The sequence below is a fragment of the Gavia stellata genome, chromosome Z (assembly GCF_030936135.1).
Source record: "Gavia stellata isolate bGavSte3 chromosome Z, bGavSte3.hap2, whole genome shotgun sequence".
Classification (NCBI taxonomy): domain Eukaryota; kingdom Metazoa; phylum Chordata; class Aves; order Gaviiformes; family Gaviidae; genus Gavia; species Gavia stellata.
Window position 1 is genome coordinate 3,438,946 of NC_082637.1, and position 23,990 is coordinate 3,462,935.

At 38.5% G+C, this 23,990-nt stretch overlaps 1 protein-coding gene across 2 annotated transcripts in view; it reads left to right on the forward strand.

Annotated features, from left to right (window-relative positions):
* Positions 1 to 23,990, forward strand: part of DYM (dymeclin) — a 227,020-nt gene that overhangs the window by 11,553 nt on the left and 191,477 nt on the right. For both annotated transcript variants that reach the window (XM_059833367.1, XM_059833368.1), the window contains exons 2-6: positions 1,297 to 1,474; positions 12,187 to 12,239; positions 12,913 to 13,006; positions 14,353 to 14,486; positions 21,219 to 21,291. In XM_059833367.1, coding sequence (XP_059689350.1) covers positions 1,335 to 1,474; positions 12,187 to 12,239; positions 12,913 to 13,006; positions 14,353 to 14,486; positions 21,219 to 21,291 — 494 coding nt within the window. In that variant the 5' untranslated portion in view covers positions 1,297 to 1,334. The remainder of the gene's footprint in view (positions 1 to 1,296; positions 1,475 to 12,186; positions 12,240 to 12,912; positions 13,007 to 14,352; positions 14,487 to 21,218; positions 21,292 to 23,990) is intronic.

The following is a 23,990-nucleotide window of genomic DNA, read 5'->3' on the forward strand; positions in this document are numbered from 1 at the left end:
CTGCAAACATTGCAGCTTTTCATTGCATCTCTTTGTTTCTTTTTACTAACTTTTCCTCATTTATATACTGTTTTTTATTAATGTTAACTGCTACTAGAATGGTGTTTTCTGGCAGTAAATGATTCTGCAAAGATGATGAGTGTAAGAGAACCAGTACTGGAGGGATTCTTGAAACAGATCCTATATCTTTGTCGAGACCAAGGGAAGAGTTGCTGCTGGGTAGTAGCTTACATCTTCTAATATAGCTGTCCCTGTTCTTATGTCTTATGCTAGTTCAGGAGGGATTATTTAGGCTACACGGTAATACATTGCACAGTGCTTTTATCTTGATGGGGCAGCTTTTTTTAATACAAACTTTTAAAGCTATTAGTCGCAGTTATTTCTTCTCAAAAGATTATTGAAGCTGATGTCCTGGAAAGATATAAGATGCTTAGGAGCATCCCTGGCACAGAGTTAGTATCATCATCGTGTTTTTTTCCTTAATTGAAGTGTTTATAAAGGTGAGAAGTGCTGATAAGCAGCATGGAGAACTGAAATCTTGTCATTCTTCGCACAGATCAAGTACAACACAGCTAGTAATGAAAAGAGGATTTGGAGTGTGTCTCTACCAACTTCTGCGGTGTTGCTTCAAAAAGCAGTTGTGTTTCTGATGTGTTCATTTTTTAGCTTTTTTTCTCCCCTTGTAGTAGTTGACTGGAACCAACCACATTATTTTACAGAGATGGGGAGGTTCATGTATGGTCAGTAGTACCTTTCCTCGCTCGATGCAGGTTGCCTGTGCAGCAGTGATAACAGCTGTGCTTACTCGGGCAAAGTAGGGGCTTTCAAGGTGTAAATCATTGACATTGCATGATGGACTCCCTTTCTTGACAATGGGAGTCATTTGCCTAGCTATCTGTGCATATTGAATTGGAAAACATATTTTTGAGTAGCTTGTCAACTTAAGACCCCTGTTTAAATTGTGAATTCCCTACAGTTTTCCCCACTGGTAGCAGCCTTGACATTGATACAACTGTGACGCTGTTTTCTTGCTGAGTGTAATTTATGAAAATCCAAGTGAGACGATGCATGAAGTGTAGAGCACAGTGACTTTTAACTTCCTTGGATGAAGATGTTGTTGTCCTAAGTTTGTTGAAAGAAAAGTCTTTTCAGTGCCTTCCTATGCGCCTGTTTTCTATATGTCAGTAATTGTTCAAGGTAGTGAGCTAAAGCTTTACTGATAGCTAATTTAGGATCTGTATATTCCTTATTTGTACAAAAGACTTTAAACATTTCTCTTTTTTTTTTTTCTTGAAGAAATGAAAATTTAGAAAGGGATTTGCCAAGTAAAGAAGATGGGAGCAAATAGCAGCAGCATCAGTGAGCTTCCAGAAAACGAGTACTTGAAAAAATTATCGGGAGCAGAGCCCATCTCTGAGAATGACCCATTCTGGAATCAGCTGCTGTCTTTTAGCTTTACTACTCCAACAAACAGGTAAGATGGTGCTTGCTGAAGAACTAAACCTTGATAATATATTTATAGAAGTGACGAGTCTGAAAGCAAATGAGTGGGTTTTGTTAATTATTCCTGGTTTAGGTAGCAGAGGAATAAATGCCTATGTAAATTGGATTCTGTTGTTTCTAATTTTGGAAGCTCTTTCCACCACCTCTTCCATTCCTGTGGGTTCCTTTCTTCATAATAGCTGTAATTGCTATTCCTTCTCCTGGTAGCTGGGAAAGATCAGAAGTAGGGTCTGTAGTGTTGAGGGGGGAGCTTTTCTTTTTTCTTTTGGTTGTTTTTTTTGTTGTTGTTTTGCGGTCCCTTTTTTTTTTTCTTTGAGAAAGCCTCTGATGTCTCTGGAATTGCTGAAGACTCCAATGCATGATGTTTCCTCTCAACTTACAGTGAATTGTACATCTTCTGTGACTTAATTGTGGGTTAGCTGTTGAGTTTCTTAGTCTCTATGGCTTTTTTCCTTCCTCTTCTACATTTTAGAAAGAAGCTTGGCACGTTGTGTCCATAAAAATACTTTCTAAATATCTAAAAATTCAAGTTTTGCATATCTTTTCACTCTAGCAAGTGGTGTAGATATAAATTAATATTTTTGAGAGGATCCATAGCACGTCTCTGGAAATAGAGAAGATAAATCCTTGTGACTTCTGTTAACCCAAGTCCATTGCTAAATTCATTGCCCTGTGTTGATTATCAGTCTTACAAGAACAATCTGGTATTACTTAATACCTTTAAGTATTACTTCAACTGTTTTTACAGTTTATAATGTGACCTGATACTTTTCTGTCAGGTGAATGTCTTGTTTAACCCCTTTATTGTTAGCAGTATTTCCTTGCCAAGGACCTAGCTTTTTCATAAAGGATCATAACAGACTACATCTAAACACTTGTGTAACAGGTTTAAACAGACCACAATGTATTACTGCTAAAATGGGGAACACTTTTAATCTTTAATAAATTGGAAAGGTGTTTGAGAGCCGTTCTGGCCAATTTTACTGCCACCTTTCAATTTATTTTTGTTAAAACGGAGCTCCTGTCAAAATGAATGGTAGTCAACGGTATTTTTTTAAGAAGGTGAAAAAACGGTGCAGATTTATGACTACCCTGAGTGCTCGAACCTTGAATGTAAATTAGTGATTGAATGACGAATGGCATACCATTGCTAGTGAGATATAGTTTACATGTTACATGACTTACCTGTGTTCTGTGTCTTGTGCACAGTAGCTTCTGAAAGGCAGAGAAACACGTTTATTTTCATAACAATTAGGAGCAGATCTGGTAGATAATCTGTCTCATACTAGAGTGCCTGTAAGTAAGTGAAATTTCAGACAGCTGGCAGGGGAAATGGTTAAGATAAACAACTGGGAGGCATTTACTATATTTTTGTAGAGAGTGAGGAGGAAGAAGGGTTTTGTCTTCTGCATGGAGAGAATAGCTAGAGGGTAGCAAGAAGATACAGGGTTGTGACAATATTCTAAGAAGTCATTATAATACTGCATTGTGGTTTTTTTAGGGGGAAATAGTTATATATAAATCCCCAGCAATTTCTTTCAGTTGTTCTACTGCTCCTCCCTCCCCCATCAAAGTAAAGGAGTTTTTCATAAAGCTTTGCAGCTTTTTTGTGCCTATTTTGTGCAGTCAGATCCAGTGCAGAGTAAGTTTGTTTAAAAAAAAAAACACCTAAAAAACCAAAAACACAAAAAAACACCAAAACAAAAAACCACCCCCCAAAAAAACCCCAAATAAGAAACATAATTAAAAAAACCCCAAGCAAACAAAGAAAACTGATCCAAAAGCAGGTTGCAAGTTTAATTAGCTGAACACCAGATGGTGCTCTTGCCTGGCAGCTAGAAGAGAAGTATTTTTAGAGGCATCTTTTGTGCAGCTTAATAATTGGAAGGAAACAGAAATTTCCCATTAAGTTGCATCTACCTGAGAGAACCATTTGACAAATGATGTCAGACAATGTTGGCTGCACAGCACCCTCAGCCATTGTCTAAATCAGATAACCTTGCCCGCAGGAACAGGACAATAGAGGTCAATGTTCATTTTTGAGATTGAAAGCTTGCAAAATACCAAGTTAACTCTGTTTTGTTTTAATGAGGCTTGAGTGTAGGTCATACTTTTGACAAGAGCAAGATGCTAGTGTTTGACTGTTGTGGAAAGGAGCCAGTTTTCACCTGTCAAACAGGACAGAATTTAAAGTTTTCTTCTCAAATTATGCCTTTTCCAATTGTGTGTTGCAAAACTGGTGTGTTGATAGTAGGTGATTGTTTGCAAGTGTTATGGGGAGCCATATAAATGCTGTGTGGTGTTTTTGTGGAGGGAATTGATGATAACTCTAGAGTAAAAGATCTATCCTACTTCCTCAAATTTTTCCAAAGATGGGACTGGCATAATCCCGAGGGAGAAGAGGGTTGTATTCTCTGGACGCTGCTTTGGACATATCTGTTCTATATATGGCAGTACTATAGGGAAAGAAGAGGAGGAAAAACATGAAGAAAGAAGGTGGTAGGAAAAGCAAACAAGCAACAATAAAAAAGCCAACCAAAAAAGCAGCAACACGTGGGAGGTGATGGGGCTGGGGTAGGTTGCCTCCTTTCTGTGACAGACGCCTGACAGACTTACCTTGTTGCCATGAAACCTTACCTGTAGGAAGGAACCAGTGTCTGCAAAGAAGGCAAAGAGTGCTTGTGATACATTTGAGGGAAACTTGAGTCCATGTGCATAAGTGAAGTTTGTGGGGTTTTTAACACTTTTCTGTGTATGCTTTCTCTCCAGTGAGGAATATGTGAATAGTGCTTTGCTTTACAGAAGCCGTTCCGAATTAGTCCAGGTACTGCTGATCATAGTTGCTAAGGGAAGATCTTTCAGGCTGCCAAACCGAGTTGGATCTTCTGAGGAACAATAGTCTTTTAATCCCCAAAATCAGAAGCCCAGGGCCTTGGCTTGAGAGTTGGTGAATTACTGGCTTTCTACTCTGGGAAAGGTGAAGGCGTGATATTTTAACGGTACTGCTCTCTATGCTCTCCTGTCTCTCTTCATTTTCCTACGCTTTGCTTTTCTCGGCACTTTATACTCTTGTCTGTCTTTGTTTTGCTTTTCTCCTGTTCCCCTTTTAGCTTGGTTGGTCTCTTCCTCCGTTCATCTGTTTCTCATCTTCCTGGTTCTCTCTCTTGTGCTTTCTCTCCCCACCCCTTCCTGATTGTATATGTTAATCTCTCTGTGTGGTTCTGTGTATAGTTCTTTAACATGGCTCATTTACTCAGCCATGCCGTCTTTACTGCGTTTATTTTTTTCAGTTCAATTAACTTCATCTGTTTCTGTGAAGAACACAAGGTAGTTCGCAGGGGGGAACAGAGTTTGCTAAGTACCAGTGCTACTGACTCTGAAGTTGCTGCGTCTCTGTCAGCAATTACTGATGCAAGGTAGTTTGCCCCTTCACCATCCCTTTCAGTGTTTATTCGGGTCTGCTGTGGGTTTAATCAGGAACTAATGTGTCTGAAAAGCAACACAGCAAAAAGAAGTATTTATTTTTTCAGCCAAGTTAATTCCCTAGAGTGATTCGTAGCATGGCACCACAAAACAGTTCTGGCATGGTGAAGGATTGATTTTTGGGGCACAGGAGACTGTTGGGCTAAAAGGTAGGATTGTTTAAACCTGCTGTGCCATCCAAAAATGCACGTGAAAGCATGTGGTCAAAGCAGAGCTGACTGCTGGGAGTGTAATATTCTGCTTTTCTGGGCTGGCTGTTCTTCCTCTCATAATGCTGATTTTCTTAATAGTTAAGCAAGTATTAAGGGGAAAGATTAAGTGGGAGTAATTCTGGTCTGTGCATTCACAAACCCCGATTATGAATCGGCCGTCAGTAATCGGCAATGAGCTGATGGTGAATCCCTGCTCACTGCCCGTGATTCCCCTGCAGTGACCGATAGTAACAGCCAGAGCCAGTCTTGGCTATTTGGCAGGTAAAGCCACTGGGGCCTTACACAATTTAGGAGTGGTAGGAGATAAGTGATATATGCATAAGTGATAGTCAAAGGAAAAGCTACCAGCAGTTTAGTTTTAGGTTGCCTCATGCTTTTCAGTGTAAAAGGTGTATTGTGATCTCCTCTTCTGTAAAGCAGGTCATGGATGCTAAGCAGGTAAAATCCCCTTGGGCGACAGAAGTGTCTGCTGAGAAATTTCTGGTTTCAGCCATTAGGAGGTACTTGGTGGTCTAAGTTCACACTCCTGCATGTTCGTTTTTCTTCACGGATCCTTATTTGTTGCACAGAATGGATTTATGGGAGCTGAATTAAAATTGTGTAAAACCTCTTATATCTGCCACTTTCTACATTTCAAGCGGCTGACTTACCAAACTGAATAATGTTTGGATATTGGAAAAATAAAATACAGCTTTTTTGGATGACTTTTTAAGTTATTGTTTACTTTGGAGTCTTAGCTCTCAGTTTAGGCAGACCTTTGTGTTTGTCTGGCTCTCCTATGAGTTGCTACCAAGAATGCAGCCTCCTTAGCGGTGGTATTACAATTCTTCCCTGATGGAAAACTTAAAACAGCGTTAACTAACACAGAACTTGCTGAAAATCATGTGCTTAATATTTAGTGTTCTGCTTTGTTCCTTCCCCGGAGTTTTTAATGAGTCGCTGGTTCAAGAATAGTGTGCATGAGCCTTTAATGGAAAGACATAAAAATGAGCAACTTTTATGTTGCCTTAATATGGTACATTTTTAAATTGGTACAATAAATTATATGCAGCTTTTTATTCTTTGATGTCTTTCCTCCAACTAGTCCATTAAAGTCAGCGTTCCCACAGTATGAATTTACTGAATGGGCCGATTCTTCTGTTGTATATTCAATGGCAGGGAAAAAAGCTTTACTTAGAGGGAAAAACTGTCAGGAAAGCCGCTCCCTTTTTTTTTTTTTTACCCCTCCTCCCCTTTTAGAAGGGGTAGTTTTCTGCTACGGTTTGAGTCTTGTTCTTCTCATAATCAGGGTAGATGTCATGGTATGGGTATGTTAATAATTACAGTTTGTATGCAGAATACTGTCTCCTGCCATGATATTTTAACAGTAGTCACTGCCACTTTGAAACCTTTTATATGATGATGCCTTTAAAATAAAAGCAGGTAAACCCATGTTCCTCAAAGATGACTGCTGTCAGGAAGCAACTTTCAGTGTCTTTAATGATGGTTTTGCTGAAGTCTGTGGGACCGATTGTTAGTAAATTTAAAGTAAGACAACTGAATTCAACCACTCTAAAATAACTCCACTGATTTTTGTCCTTCCCCCCCCGCCCTTTTTTTTTCTCCCCTCTTCTTCTTGGAAGTAGTGGTTTTCTACAATATATGCCAGAAGAGCTGACTGCAGGATCTGGCTTTCTGGTAGTGTGAAGCCAGAAATAAAAATCTGCAGTCAATGAAAACTATGACTTTTTTTGAGCAGTAGACTGTTTAATTTACCATTCTTCCCCACCTCTACTGAAAAGATGCTTTCTTACAGACAACTAACTTGCTGATGAAGAAGCTCCTTGTACTATGATCACTAACCACAAAACCAAAGTGATTAAATCCCAATGAAATAAAAAAATCGACATAAGATCAATTATGGAATGACAGAAGAGCAATTTCAGCAAGACAAAATAGACTTTGTATTGTCTACTGTTTCAATATTATGTTTTACTTGGTCAATAATCATTGCCTATACATATGATGGAGAACTCATGATTTTCACTCTTCCTTGTGAAATACAGAGGCAATTTTGGCTTGTGTTAGTATTCCCCTATGTTTGAGCTGGGTTGGGGGGCGTGCGTCCAATTCCCAAATGGCATTTATGTGATAGTACAGGTTTGAGGGATTGAACTTTCATATCGGGGGAAAAATAGGTGACCTGTAGTATCAGAGAGGCAGTATTTGAGCTTGCAAGTTTGTACTTAATTTTGATTTCTTCTCTCCCCTTCCTAGTACGGAGTCCTTATTATGTGACATAGGGGTAGTGGTGGTGCTGCCCTCTTCCCTGCAGAAGGGGATTACCCTTGATTACTCTTTACTTCTACCGCTGATGTGCGATACCTGGTCTCACGCAGATGCTTCTTGTGTATAGATGGGTTTGTAGTGACAATTTGTATGCAAAATTTTCTTACTGCTTGCTGTGTTAAGATGTTACGAGACAATAATCACTGCCACTCTAAAACCTCTCATGTTTTAATACCTTTAAAATAAAACAAGATAAACCCGTTTTCTTTAAAGAAGTCTGTGCTGTCAGGAAGCAAATTTCACTATCATTAATTTTAGTTTTGCTGAAGTCTGTGGGCTTACCCTCTACATGAAAAAGCAAAATAATTTCTTGCTTTTACAAAGGACTTTGAAAATACTGGCCACCAGATCACAGGATGAGGCAGGAATTCCTGTGGAGCCTGGAATTTTTTCCTAAAGCGTGTGGGAAGCAATCCTGCACCTCGCTCATTCGCTTGGATCTAAATGAGCCAGTCAAGTATACTTTGCTTTGAATCCTTAGCGTTTCCCCCCTGTGCTCAAACTTGTTCAAATCCCCACACCAGGTGATACCTTTTGCTCACATCTCGGATAATTGTAGAACTGGTAAATGCGATTGGGATATGTACGACTTTCCCCAAACCAAATGGTTTAGTTCAGGTAGTGCCAGTTGAAATATATGATTACACCTACAAACTCACCCAGGTCGCTGTGATCGTGATATTAAAGATCCGTGGCCTGAAGCTGGTGTTTGTTGCCGTGTGCGTGTGAACATCTTCCAAAGTGGTGTCTCCTCCATGGCAGGGCTTACTGGATGTTGCTGGGGTGCCCGGGTTTCTCCTAGTGATGCTCAGCAGTGCCATCAAGCAGCAGGAAGGGTTTGCTTACCTTGCTGCTTGGTTATTGCTAGAAACTGATAATCCTTTTCCTGTTGAGAATGTACTAATGGTTCTCATAGACCAGGGACTATTTTACTGCTCCATCCCTAATGAATCTCACTTCTATTTGTACGCGTTCTAGAAAATACTGTCTTTCAGAAGCTTCTTGTCAGTTCTGAAAAAGTGTAATTTTTATTTTCTCAGTTGTTGGTAGATAAAATTGCAGAGTGGAAAATGTGTGGGATTTTTTCCTTTTCTTTTCTGAAAGGTGGTTTTCTCCTGGATCCTCCCATAGGCACTTCATTACAATTAAGTGTAATATGTTGAAGGGGATCAATTTAAATGCATTTTAGACTTTTTTTTGTCCCAAATAGTGAGCTCCTAAAACCTGTCTAGATGCGTGCATGTATATATGCGTATATTTGGCAACAAGGCAGTCCGTATCCCTCGGGTGAGGGTTTTCAGAGAGAATTGGAACATCTATTTCTGATCAGTGCAGTGAAGGAGCTTCACTCTATCAGTGCTTGCTCTGGTTGTTAGCGCTGAAAAATAGCTTGAATACTACCAGTGCTGCTCTGTGGATTAATGAAAGGACGGATGGTTTAGTGTTAGGTTTCCATTCTTATATTCACTCATGAACCGAATGTCATCTCCACAGGGATTGTAGAGCAAAGTCAGTACTGTAGCTGGTTGTAGCATTTCTTTTGTGCCACCTTACGAATCTTGGCTCTCGCATTCTCTGCTTAAGTGTTAATGTAATTCATTTCCTGTCTTCACAGCACAAAAAAATACATGGACAGCTTTTTCCACGTCTCTCACTTTTCTTTCTTGCCCACGTGAAGGAAAGAAAGCTACTGCTAAGCTTTGCCCCAGGAACATGGAAATGGGCTGCTATTTCTTTGTACCCCCCCACAATACCCTCTCCATAAATCCGTCCTTGGGGATGTAGCAGTAGTATTACTACTTTTGAGCACAAGAATGCCATTTCACTGTGCGTGTGTGTTGGGACGGTGTTCTGCTGTAGTTCCTCCTCGCTAGGTGTTTCTGTTGCCTGAACTGAAACTTTGCGGATGTTGTCGCCTAGTCTTGAGGATGGCAAGATTCAGTTCTGTATTGTTGTTGTATGAATAAGGGGGAGAGGGCTGTAGTTCATTTTTAAGCATTAAACATCTTTTTGGTAGGAAAAAGAATGACCCAGGTGTTAAAAGCTTTGCTGAAGATCTGAAGGTCTTGCTTGGTTTGCCACTGTTTTTGATCCTGGCAACTTGTAGAAATTAGGCAACTCTGTGGAATTTGTTTGAGGACTTTGTGTGGTTTTTAATAACTCAAAGGGAGGAAGCAAAAACCTGTGAGAATCCTATACTTTAAAACCTAACTGCTTAGGAATTAAGGGGAAAAATGAACCATAATTAAAAACTGAATGTCTATATTGTTTAAATCCTGAAGCAATTACAATAATCACTCGGTCTGTATTACAGAAGTCCCCAGCATCTTTGGATAGTGGGAGGTGGGTCACATTGTGTTGGATAACGATTATTCAGTACCTGTTGAGTTGGTGTCCAATATAATATTTACCCTGCCTGTCAGCTCTTAGGAAGGAATACATCCTGATGACAAGCAGCCAGCTGGACAAATTTAGAAGTTGGTTTTTTTTAAAGAAAAAAAAAGGTGCAAAACCTCCTTGTTTCACATAGACCTAGAAAACTGTGTTGTCTGTAGTTGCTGGTGGGGTGTTCTAGTTTTATACCATTTGTTTTTAATTACTCTGCATCTTTTTAGCACTGAAATGAGAGACCACCTTTGAGACTAAGTTTAATGGTTTTAAAGTATAGATGAACATGTAAGTTTGTTCTTTCTGAAACTTACGTTTCAGAGCAATTGGAAAGAGGAGTGAATGCTGATATTTGATATCAAAAAAAGCCAATCTGTGTAATCTAAAGTTGTCTTGGGATATTCAGCTGTAGGTGAAGAGCTGTCTCTGCTGTCAGCTCACTACACAGTAAATTAGTCTGATAGACAGGAAAACTTGCAGGCATCTGAAAATGGAATTTGTTTGATGTCTCTATCTTGAAGCATTTCCTGTTGAAAAGTTTTGAAATAATTCTTTTGGCTGCTGTTTCTACCAATATCCTTACCTCGTCTTCTAGTCCTCGGGAGTTCGGGCACAGCTCAGACAAACTCAACAGCTTCCAAGAGCATGGCTGCACGTGGCTTTTCAGCAGCGGAGCTGGTTTAGGGGCTTCCCACACAGCACCACAGTTAATCTCAGGTTGATGCAACAGTTCTTAGGACTGTACTGTAAACTGGATTACCATCTAAATTTAAAAACTGAAAGAAGGGGGACTGTTCCCCCACCGCTGCCTTTCAGAAGTTCACTGGCAGAGCTGCAGGTAGTTGCCAAGATGGGGTTGAGCCAGCGGGACAGAGAAGGCGCATGCGGTACCATGCCCTTTTTGTCTTCAGTCTCTGATGTTTTTATATAAATCAGGTTACTCATCAGAAAATTTAATGCTTAGGAAGCAACAGGGACTTTGGCAATCTAATTACGGCAGTATTAAGTTTTGCAATATTTTTATATGAGAAGAGTGCTTGAACGGAGGCCATACCACTGACTTTATAGGTTTAGTTACTGTTCAGGTTACATTACATTGCTACTTGCCTAGTTATTCTGAGGATGGTGATTTTCATACCTTTAATTACAAGGATGTAGCTGCATGAGCTCGGAAATTGTTCAGCCTCTATTATATGCTATGTTATGTCTACAAGCATTGAACTGGGGTTTTTTGACTGATTTTTAATTTGGGGAACTTCAGAAGGACTGCCATTCCTGTAGGTTAGACTGTATGTTAACTGAGTCTGTATAGAGGCTGTACAATCTTCTCCGATATCCTGAGCAGTAGGGTCTGTAGCGACAGGACAAGGGGTAATGGTTTTAAACTAAAAGAGGGGAGATTCAGACTAGATAGAAGGAAGAACTTTTTTACCATGAGGGTGGTGAAACATTGGAACAGGTTGTCCTTTAGGTGTTAATATCGGGACACCTTTATATTGCTTAATGTGGCATTGGACACAATATCTGATTATTATTTGCCTTTTTTTTCCCCATCTGTTAAGGAAAATATACTTCCCATGTATTCGTTTGCGAGAATCAGTTACTCTGTACTGGTAGGTTTATAGTGATAGAAGTATATAAGTGTGTTTTTACGTGTTTGACGCAGCTGGTGTTTACTTTCAGTGATGGTTGGCAGGTTTTGCTTTTGTGCTTTAGTGTTCTTTTCAGCTGATGGTTTTCACTGAGGCATACCAACAGGCAATTAATGAAGTTATGAAAAATTTGGTGTATCTGATGCGATTGTTGTATTAGTATAATAGCATTAAAGGAAAGTGTTGCTTAGCTTGAGTTAAATGTCAGGTTGAGGGTTCTTTAATTTATGCTTTTTAAAAAAATGTTATTTCATGTGATAGTTCCTGTAAAAAAAAAAAAAAAAAAAAAAAAATCAAATTCTTTCTGAAGGCCACTGTTCTATGTGTATTTTCAATGGCATCAAGCTAAGCATGGCAGTGTTGAAGCCACAAAGGTAGTAGTAACACAAATGGTGTAGAGACATTGTTTCACTTTGACAAACAATTCACTTCTGAATATTAGTTTCCTGGTTTATAGTCACTGTACTTCAAATGCGTGTTGTTCTGCCTGATACTAGGATGGCTGAGCACTGGAATGGGCTGCCCAGAGAGGTCGTGGAGATACTCAAAAGCCACCACTTCAAGTACAGGAACGCAACTGCTTGTGTAACCATTTTTATTTTCTTTCCCCCCTGTCCTAGTGCTGACTTAAAGCTCTTGGAAGAAGCCACAATCTCAGTCTGCAAGTCTTTAGGTGAGAAATTGTGACATCTTAACTCTTTTCCATGTGCTTGATCAGAAAAATTAATAGCATTCATGTGCACACCTATGTCTCAGTATACTTTACTTGTATGTGTTCCACTAGTAAGAGTCAAGTAGTGTAAAGAGTGTGTTTATATACATATGTTTCCCAAACTTTTAGAAACTTCCATCATTAAATGTTTTATAGAACTTGAAATGACTGAAAGGTTTAAAACAAGTAACTGCATCCCTGCTACCTCTTTTTCCCTCTGTCCTATAAGCTGATCAGTGAGGGAAAAGAATTAATCAGAGGACGAAAGGGAGGGGTAGTATAAACGCAATCCACGATGTTTCAAGAAGGTATATCTAGTTATGAAAACCTGCCTCGTTTTCTGACAGGAGACTATTGTGCTGTAGACAAGTCTTGGAAAGGAAGCAGTGCGAGCTCCACGTTTGGGATATTTTAAATCTAGGATGAAAAGTATGTTTAGATAACAATTATGGAGTAGTAAGGCATGTACTGGAAAATCTTAAAAGAACAGCAGCTGTACAGAAAACCAGACATACTGTGCTTTATGTAGAAATATTTAAGACATTGAAATTTGGTTTCATTTTATATATTGTTTGAACTAAATAGTGTCAACTGACGCATGCTATATGATCATATCTTATTTTTCCTCATCTAGTTGAGAAGAATCCTCGAACAGGAAACCTTGGGTCATTGATTAAAGTCTTTCTTTCTAGAACCAAAGAGTTAAAAATTTCAGCAGAATGTCAGAAGTAAGTACCTGGAAAACAGCTGTGTGCGCCATTTCACTTTTTAAATGTTTCTTTTGCTGCTAGCTCTTGAGATTTTACTTTGCTGGTTAACATAATCACAGACCAAAACTTAAAATTCTCTTAAATTGTTGTTTGAAACAGAACAAGTATCTAGTACTTTTCCAAACACAGAAGGTTAAGTGTAACAGGTAAATAGATTGCTGGGCAAAAAGACATGTTTGTGTTCATCCTGTATGTTACATAAACACATCTGTACACAAGATAGTGTAACTTCTGGCTACTACTGGTTTAGAGCTGTTTGAAAATTACCTGACCTTTTTAGCTAAATCTTAATGTGTGAACCGGTATTTTATCTTGGAAGTATTTTGAATTGGGTTGGATTTGAGCACAAACTTCTACATAAAGATATAGCTTTAAAATCATATCATATGCAACTGTCATTGGTTTTGCTTGCCCCTTTCAGCAATAGGAAAGAGCTCGACGAGTTTAGATGTGCAGCACTGTATAGTTTTTGCAGGAAGCTTTCTGTAATTGTTCCCCCACACCCATAGACAAATGTCCAACTCTCATCAGACCCAGGGCTTCAAAAAGGAAGACTTCCTTTTTAATGCCTCCTTGCTCCCAGCACTGCCCTCTACCTTTTTGCTTATATCTGGAGAAAGAAGTTATTCCTGCCTGGATAGCTCCTGCTGCTTTAATCCAAAAATACCTTGAAAGTATAGCTTCAAGCAAGAGCTTGACTATATGCTGTTGTATGGGCTTCCCAGCAGTTGCTTATTGGGACTCAAGAAAACTTAATGAAGCTATACTCCCCTTGCATTCAGACAGCTTGGAAGATACCTGTGTGTGTTGCATAGAAAAGTCTTGCTCTATTGTGCTCCTGAAGTCCCTAAATGCCTACGGTTATCTGAAGGCTATTTGACTGGGAAAAGTGCTAAGGTTCAGGGAGCCAGAGTAGCTTTCATATCGAAGCTGTTGGAAATTTTCAAATGTCTGGGTGGCTTGAGTCCGTAGTACCTAGAAACCTTTAGAAGTATGCTGAGCCATCTGGTGAGGTCTTTGAAGAGTGGTGCTTCTGGCAACTGTGGTGTTTCTAACAATACAAACGTAGTTAGGAATAACATTGTATTCCCTTGGGAGAAGAAAAAAAATACTTTATTTTAAAATAAACTTCTTCTGCTTTGTTTGCTGTAGCATCAACTGAAGACTGTCTGCTTTTGAGCACTTTGGATTTCCAGCTGTAGGAACCCCTTTGTCTACTCTGGCATATATTTTTCTTGTGGGTTTTGATGCATATTCGCAGGTTAAGCGTTACTGATTCTTGTTTGTTTCTCCTTCTTTTCTAGTCACCTCTTTATTTGGCAGGCTCACAATGCACTGTTTATTATTTGCTGTTTGCTGAAAGTATTCATCAGTCGAATGTCAGAAGAGGAGCTGCAACTTCATTTTACTTATGAAGAGAAAGCACCAGGCTCATATGGTATGTGTACGCTAGTGCTAGTGAAACAAATATCCCACAAGAAATTAAAAAGTTCTGATGTTTGTAGACGTGGTGCTTAGGGACATGGTTTAGTTGTGGACTTGGTAGTGTTAGGTTAATGGTTGGACATGATGATCTTATGCGTCTTTTCCAACATAAATAATTCTATGATTCTATGTTTTGTTTAGACCAAGAATCCCAAACTGTGCTTTAAAGCTAGAAATGAAGTATCTATGAGGTTACAATACAACATGTTTACTGTTTGGGACAACTTGTGAGATTGAAAGTCAGTGGTAAAACTGGACTTACTTCCTTTGGGGTCTGAAGTAATTTGGTGTAAACCATCTTCCTTTGTATCATACATGTAAAAGAAAACACCTTCAAAATGTGATGAGAACTTTTCATGACATACTGACTGTTGTCTTCTGCTAGAACGAAATGTTTGTTCACGTGCTGTTAGCATGTTACGTAGCCAACAGCAAAATAGACCTCTTCTAGAGCAGGGTTTAAGTTGTTTGGTTTATTTTTTATTTAAAGATTTGTATTAAATTTAACATGGTCATTTATTTACAAACTTAATTTGGCATTTTTTTAAACAGTTGTTCAGAAGTGATGCTTCTGAACCTACCTTAGCTTTAGTCATTTTCGTACAGTTTGAAAGGTGGTAACGGTTCTCTTCAGAAGAACAAAACAGAATTGGGGTGAAGCTGACCACATGCTGCTGCAGGAACGATGATGTTGCAATTATTTAATGTTTCTTTTCACATACGTTTCATAAACCAGCAGCAGTGGGGAGTGGAATTAATGCATTTTTAGGAATCTAGTGAGGGAAGATAACAGTACTGTGGTTAGAACTGATCCATTGAAAAGGCAACTGCCAAAATTCAATTAGTTGTCAGTAGTTTATACAAGAGTATAGGAAAGGTCAAAGAATTTAGGCAGAATGTTAAAAAATAAGTGCACCTCCAGGAAACGGAGCATGTATTGCACAAGATGGAAGATGGCAAGGAAGATACTTAAATAATCTAGCTGTTCTCTTTCTGCTGTCCAGTCCTTCCTTTTGAATGGGAATGATGTGAATGTGTTCAAAATCAGTTTCATTACAGCAAAACGAAAGTCATAATACTATCTGCCACAAATCTTTGTGTAGTGCCGTATCAAGGCACTCTTACAGAACACATGAGCGATAATGCTGGCACAGGAGCCTGGATTTCCTTTGCTTTGTTGTAAAGAACCTGTTGAGTTTCTAATTGCATGTTGTTTATTGCATAAAGCCAGAAATGGTCTGGCAAAAAGGACTGGTATCAGAATGCTAATACAGTCCGAGTGGATTGTGGAAGAACAACCAAAACTATCTGAATGTGAATATCCTTCAACAGTCAGCCCAGCAAGGACGGGCGTTGAGAATGCCTAATAGCTGCTTGCTCATTGAATAGTGAAAACTGTTCGTTAAAATATATTTAACTCCTTGGCGCCTGCCGTTGCTCTAGGGAAAACTTCTGGTGCCAAAAGATCGAATGCTACATGTTGAAATGGTTTAATGTATTTAAACTGTGATGAGTAATCTCCAAGAATGAAGTCAGCTAACTGATGCATTAGAAAGTAACACCTGCTTATAATAAGCTATCATTGCAGACTGCCTGGGGGTTTGTACTTGGTTTAAAAAAAATTGCCCACCTCTTGCTTCAGTGGTAGAGTGTAGCACAGTAAAACAGACGGAAAAGCTGAGACGTTTTGTTAGCGTGAACCCCTGGGATCTTTATTCCTTATGCTGGGAGTTCCTCGCAGCATGGTATGAAAAGTGATTCTTGTCACTGGGGTGGATCCATGTTTATATCATGTCTAGTAGCACTTGACTGTAATTCACAGTGACATTTATTAGCGATAATTTTGTGCATATTGATGGCAAATGTACGTAGCAATTATCTTTGAGCAGATTGTTCGCTGGATGTTCTTGATTAGGAAGGTAATTGTGTGTGGTCTGCTGGTGAGAGCAGGGGATGGAGGCAGGAACCGAGCTCCTCAGCTCTCCCCGCTCCGCCGTGGCTCGAGTCCACTGCTGCTTTTGGCTTGGGTTTCCAGTGGGAGATGGTCCTTGTGACCTTCTTCAAGGAGTTGAGGTTCATAACATCCTGTGTTTACATAGCCATCATTTTTTGCTCCTAACAAATCTTCACTTGGGATTTTTTTAAATATATATAGAGTATGGTAATAAAGTGAATGCCTTCCTATAGCTTTTATACTTAGCTATAGGAAAAGTGAAGTATCATTAACACAGTGTAATAAAATGCTGTTTTAGGGCCTATTAAAGTGAGCAGAAGAAGATGAAATTTTTTTTGTTTGTATTTTCATAATTAAGTCACGTGTAGCTTTCTTGGTCTTTTTTTTATTCTTTGGAAACTAGAGCATGCCTTGTTATTGCAAAGTTTACACAACTTTATTACTACTTTGACTAAGCTTGTACATACTTCGCACTATCTTTGGTGAGCATGCTTTTTAAAAATCTAAGTTCTTCTTAGTTGTCCTTGCTGTTTTCTCATTTCCCAGAGCTTGATATTATTTTACTATTTTTCAGTTGCAAACATAAAACAAACCTTATACAATACATTATTATGTTAATTATATATTGTAAATAAAATACGCATATAGTTAAAAGCTTTAATACAGTCTCTGAATTTTGAAGTACTGATTGCTTATGTTCTTAATGGCTGGTGAGTAGTTATTGGAAAGAACAGTACAACCAACCAACCACACAAACAACCTCTCCCTCCTGTGATCCGTTTTTGTTCGCCTTGTTCAATCTCACAGCCTTCTGAGAAAAGGTAACCATTCTTCTCAGGAGCGTCTTAAAACCCCTTTGGAAATCACTGTGTGATGGTGTTTGTTTCCCTGTTTAAACTGGTAACCATTCTTCTCAGGAGCGTCTTAAAACCCCTTTGGAAATCACTGTGTGATGGTGTTTGTTTCCCTGTTTAAACTATGAGCATCACTTTTTTTTCTTCCCCTTCGACTCGGAGAATATATCCTAGTACCATGTTCTCTGAGTTTAAATATAGCACCTGGGAACTCAGAGTGCGTAACTGCAGTGTCGGCGCGTTGGGCTGCTCGTGCTGCGGTCGGTCAAAGCATCGGCACCTGCTGTGCGGTATTCACTGTTGGGCAGAAATGTATGGTGTATGATAGTAATGACGTATGGAAAATATCCTTGTCGCTGGCTACTCAGCAATATGTCTTGTATTTTGACAGGTTATGTATGCCACAGCGACTGTTGTTTAGTTAGCATTTTTGATAACTGTCTTATCTGGAAGAATTCTCCTCCCAGGTTTTGCAATTCATATGCTTGCACTCAATTGCACAAAAGCTGTGCGGTTGTGCTTTGTGTCCTAAAATGCAATTATCAAGGTTCTTAGTTTTGCAAAAAGTTTCAGTGCATGGGTAAGTTCTAGCCTACCGTTATAAAGTTGTCATGAACAAATTACAGAGGACCGAGTCCCCGCTACAGCACTGCTTATTGATTTCCTTCAAGAACTGTCCATTAATAGGAGTTTGTTCCTTTTGGCAGTTTTCAGATGATTCTTTAGCCCAGAAAGTGCAACCTTTGCTTCTTCATCCGTAATTGGGAATTTGCCTACAACTTTGGAGGATATTGCACAATTTTTATGGTAGGGAAATCCATATAGAGACTTAAAACATATTCTTTAAGATTCAGCTGAAAAATGCTGATATTAATTAATCCTAAACTGGACTCAGCATATGTTGATCTGAAGCTGGAGTTAGTCTTGCTAACACAAATCATTCATCTTTTGGTGAGGCTTCTACTGTCTGTGTCCCATAATTTCTGCGTGGTCTTTAACTGGACTGTGATTCAGAGGTGTAAGAGTGCATATGATGTGTATTGTATTCTAAATCAAACCATCGGTTCATTCAACCTCTTCCCTAACCTGTAGTAGGAAACTTTATTCATTCTCTATAGAGAAGTTTTCATCACAAGGCTGCTAGGGACTGTATTTGGTGTATTATAGCAAATAAGAGGACATAGGGGAGGGAATAAATAACAATATGTTTACTGCAACTCTTAAATGATTTAATGAGCGTTCAGCTATCACGAAAAGGAAATGAGGGATGGCAATTAGTTCATGTACTCATTGTTAACACTCTTAAGGGAGAGTTGGGAGCTTTTGAGAGTCCTCAGAGCTGAAGATCAAACCACAAAACCCAAAGAAGCTTTAAGTCTGCTGGTTGTGTAATGAATTGAATGGGTGAGGCTTTAGGTATTGTTTTATAAGTAATGAATTATTACATTGTCTGCTAATCCAGTGTCTGTAATGTGCTTAGCTTTGAAAAAGTTAAACGCAAAGTATTATTTTTTTATGTTAAAAAACCCCAACCAAAAACCCACCCAAACCAAACAAACCCCACCAAAAAGCCAAAAACCCCACAATGCATGTAATCCACGTGTTTGAGGACTTAAGTACAGTTGATGAAAAATGGTGCTGCAGCATAACCGGACTTCTTAAAAACTGTGTGTGTGTGTGTGTGTTCGCAGTTACTTGTGCAGTGTGATAGAGTTTAGAAGATGCACCTATGATTCCTCTCTCTGCAAGTCTGCTCTAATCTTACCTGGATGGATTCGTCCTTTACTTATTTTTCCCCAAAGCTTTACATGTGTCTTTGATCCAAGTATGTGATCTATTAATGTGAATGAGTATTGTGTGTGTTGTCTTTATCCTGCTATTGAAAAAGACATTGTTTATGAAAACACATAGTGTTCCATGTTTATAGCTCTCTCTCACGTTATAGATTTGGCATGCATCCGCCTCATTGTCTCGGCAAGACAAGAATTAAACAAGAGTGCATACGCCCCAATGGGGAAAAGGATGCATTAATTATTGTAGCTAAATGACATTGATTACAGCAATTAAGCTATTTTTTTTAAAAAAAAGAAAAATAGTCTGAGAACTAAGGAAAGACTTAACATCTTCCATTCTGCATGATTGTGCTAACCCAATATTTTCTTGCTTTATTTTGAATGTAGTGTGGGGGAAAAGCCCTCTTTCATAGTCAAATGACATTATTCTCTCTTCAAATGAGTTGTGTATATAGCATGATGGAAGAAATTATATTCTTAAAATGCACTCTCTTTACTTTTTCCATCCTTTTTCCTCTCTCCTTCTCCCTTTACTCAATTGTCAAGAGGAAAAATTAGGTACCTTTTGGGAACTAATAGCAGTCTTGCTCTATAAGCATTTTCTAGATTTAGAAAACCTTAGGAAACTGTCACGTTCAAGTTACTTTAGAATACCTTATCTGGGCTTCGTTATTGGCAGTGGTTTCTGCCTAAGGTTAAATACTCCTAGCAGTTCTCAGTTTTTACTAACAGGAGCTACATTGTGTTACTCGTGGGGGATTCTATAGAAAGGAAACCATGTTTCCGTGATAAAAAACTGATTTCCTTTAGAACGTGCAGTTCACTAGGTGACAATTTTTAATGTGTTTTTAATAAACCGTTTGTGGAAAGAAATAATTTTGCTTTATTGTGACTATTCCCTCTGGTGTGCTTCTTAAAATTGAATTCTGGGTTTAAGAATAAACTTGGGTTAAACAGAGTAACACCACCATAACCTGACTATAATGTTGTGTTTATTGCAGGACGTATTTATTTGAAAATACAAAATAAACAAGCGTTTGGGTAATCATTGTGCTGTAATGCCTATCGGGTAATGCAGAGGGAAGAACTATGCGTGCTCTTAGGCCATTCGGCACTATAAATCCCTACACTTCTTTGTGTTGTAGGATTCTCTTTATAATTTGATTTTGAAAGCAGAAAAAATCCTAATGAGCCAAGAGTTTTATCTTCTATTTTTTTAGTATTATGAGACGACTTCAAATGGTTTATAAGCTTTTTCCTCAGTAAGTCTTGCAAGTCTTTAAGACTTAAAAGTCTTGCTTTTAAAAACTGCAGTACTAATGTAAAATACCACCAGTGTTATTGCTTAGAATAGCTGCATTTTTAAAATAATTTTAATCCCATGCTTTTTTTCACATTGTCTATGAGTAGAGAATAATTTCTGCTCACTTAAAATGCACTTTGGAAATTCATGAATCCTTATCATTGAAATATGGAAAACCTCTTCAATAAAATAATGTTTATTCATGAAAAACCAGTGTGTAGATTTAATTGCTTAAGAGCAGCAGTGATGTGTACTGTAGGCTGCATTCATTTGACAGATCACAATTCAGAATATCGTTCAGTGTATGTTAGACAAATGCAACTGTTTTCTATCTGTGTCTGCTTATTCTTTGCTTGGGATTGAAAAAAGGGGTGGGAAAATATGCCAAGTGCAGGGAATTTTGAGAGGAGATTTGAACTGTGGACCAGTGATCAGTTCAACTGTTAGTAATAACACCATTTAATATGACCTTAGGTAAGTAGTAAAGTAAGGCTTGATGTGCTTAATATTAGCATACTTCCTACATTATCAATATCTCATTTAATTTATCCGATTGGTATTTGTTTTATATATAAAAGGCTTAGTATCACCATTGTCTCCAGTGATAATCTCAAGTGCTTTCTATTTCATGATAGGATGCCATCTTCTTTAACAGGTAGAATTTCTCTTCTAGTGTTTGTTCCTTAATTAAAGATATTGATCGTCTGGATCTGTGTGTTTAAATCTTTGCTTTCTTTTGGTGTTTGACAATCCAGAAAACCTTTGGTATGCTTCTTTTCAGGAACAGAGTGTGAAGACCTCATAGAAGAGTTGCTGTGTTGCCTCATCCAGCTCATTGTTGAAATTCCCCTCTTGTAAGTTGGCTTTTTTCTTTTTTTTTTTTTAGCCTCCTTGTATAAACTGAGCATTGGAGAGAACATAAAACTTAGAGTGATGGGGTTATAATGTTTAAATACTTGTATTTGAATGCTCCGTGTGATGGTGCAGTACTGTTAATGATAACCTGCTGCCAGTGCCAGCCCTGAACGTGCTGTTGGAAGAAGTACACGATCAGCATCTCGCACCCAGTTCAAACCATCAACAGACGTTATCGTGGCTTATTTTGTAGGAACTTTGACGTTTGTTTCAGGTACTCTGTCAGCACACGGACAGTTACTGCTAATTTTTGGCTAGAAATGGTTGTGGGGAAATGTACAGGGAAAGGTATGTTGGAGGTGTCACTTCATCTCTGGGGGATGCAGCAAAGTGCAAACAAAAGTTTCTCTTCTGCAGTTGTGTGGGCTTTTGAAGTACGTGTGTATTAAATAAGTCATTATTTAACATTAATTTCTGACATACCATCTAATCGATGTCTGAAGAAGAGAGAAGAGAAGTGGCTAAGTGGAATGTTTCTGTAGATCTCCAGATCTGTTTACATGGCTTTTTTCATGCGTCTGCTGTATCTGAGATCTGTTGATTCCACATCCCATTGGGATGTACGTCATGAAACATACTTCAGTATTATATGACAGAGAACTTTTCTTTGGAAATAAAAATGTTTTTCCACACCTGTCCTGATAAGTTTTAACTTCTTTTTTCCGCAAGATTCACCAAAGATACTGTTAGCAGTACCATTTGTGTTAAATTGCATGGTAGTCTGTGTTTAAAATGTAGTGCCCCAATTAAAGCATCACAGCTTTGAAAGAGTTTGAGATTATCTATTATAGTGGGTATACAGCTCTGCTGATGATTTAGTTTGTGTACTTCAGATTGTTCTTTTGGCTGGAAAGCTGACAAAGATGCAATAGTTTTTGAAACGTTGCTCTCATTAAGTACAACTCTGTCAACATTACATGAGGGTTTGGGTAGGCAGTGTGTAATGAATTAGTGATATGATTTAGAGTGTCATTCTGCAAAGCTTGTCAGGACTTCCTGGAACAGATACACTTGTTGTTTGGAGCAGATTAGAGGAAGTACAAAGGGGTGAAAGGACTGCGATATATGGGCAAGTACATAAATCCTGCAGGGTTTTATTTTCCTTTCTTGCAAGTCCCAATGTGTGTGTGGAGTCCGGTATCATTTATTCTGTCTTTCTGGCAGAAAAAGTTTTACAGGCATGATTGGTCTTAACCCTTTTCAACAATTGAACCTGTCAGCATCTCTGTTTCGGTGTGAATGTGGTTGCTGGGAATGGAAGTAGCTGTTGAAAGCATTTAGTTTACTATATAATATAGTGATAATAATGGCTTACTAAAAAAGAAGTCGTTATAAAGCCTGTCTATAATCTTTAATGTTCAGCTATATTGAAAACATACTCACTTTTCATAAGAGATAGATGTGGAAGGTTGTTGGGTTTTTTGTCAAATAAATTTTCTTAGCTGAATTTTTCCTGAAATAGCATGCTACTGAATTGTTAGTAAGATACTGACACTTACAAAAGTGTATATTATTGTCTTGTTTACCAGTATTATATGTTTAACAATGTGGTAATGCCTTAACTAACAATTTTATCCCTATAGCATTGAAGGGGAAGTAGGGTAGGGGAAAGGAGATGGGGAAAAACTCGCTTTCTGTAATACACAATCCAACTCTGTTCTTCATAAAGATGGTATAAGGCTGAGACTTTTTTGCTTAATGTAATATTTTTTTCAGGAGAATGATCAGGATTATTTTAGTAGTGAGTTTACTTTTTACTTCCCTCCCTCTCCCTGATCAGATTTACACTATAAATTCTTTCCCTACTTTGTATCAAGGGAGTAGTTCATTTCTGTCTTTAGCTGGAATAAATCAAGAAAATTACAAGCCTAGTATGTGAATTTTGGGAAGGAATACATTGAGTGGAATACATGAAATCTTCAAATTTGTCACGATTTCTGTAGCAGGACTTAGGATCACTTGCTAGAGGATAGGCAGCTTTGGCAGCTCACAGTGGCACTGCTTAGAGTGTCTGTATAAAGCTGCTATTAAAGATGAATTTTTGTTGTGACAGACCATTAAAATCTCCATGCTGAGCCTGTCTTTGAAGCGTCATTCAGAATAGCAAAGTTTTTGTTAGGAGCTTTCAATAGCCTTAACAGAGGATTGTCACAATTAGTGTGTCCCTTGGGTTCTGTCGACGGAGTTTCATGAAGGAGTGGATACAGCTGGCAGCTGCTGTCTAAATATATTGCTTCTCTACACCCCAGTTTAAGCTTCTTTTTTCTCTCCTTCACTGAAATATATAAAAGATTGTTTTTAAACCATGGAAGACCATCTCCTTGTCCAAAATGCAGGAGTAGAGGTACCAGTGCAACAGTCCCACACTCTTTGCTTTTGAAATTGTTCTAAATGTCACATCACGTACTTCTTGGTGCAAGCAGTACTCTTCAGAAGTACTGCAATTCCTCCCCCTGCCACCCCTACCCCGTCAATATATAATTTCAGATGTGCTGTCTTAATTTTTTTTTTTTGCAAAGGTGTTACTGAAGAGTGGACAGCACTGCTGGATGATGCTGTGTAGATTCTGTTATGGAATAGTGAGAAATTTGTGATTATAACATAGATTCTATTATTCTTCACTGTTGAGTATCACGTT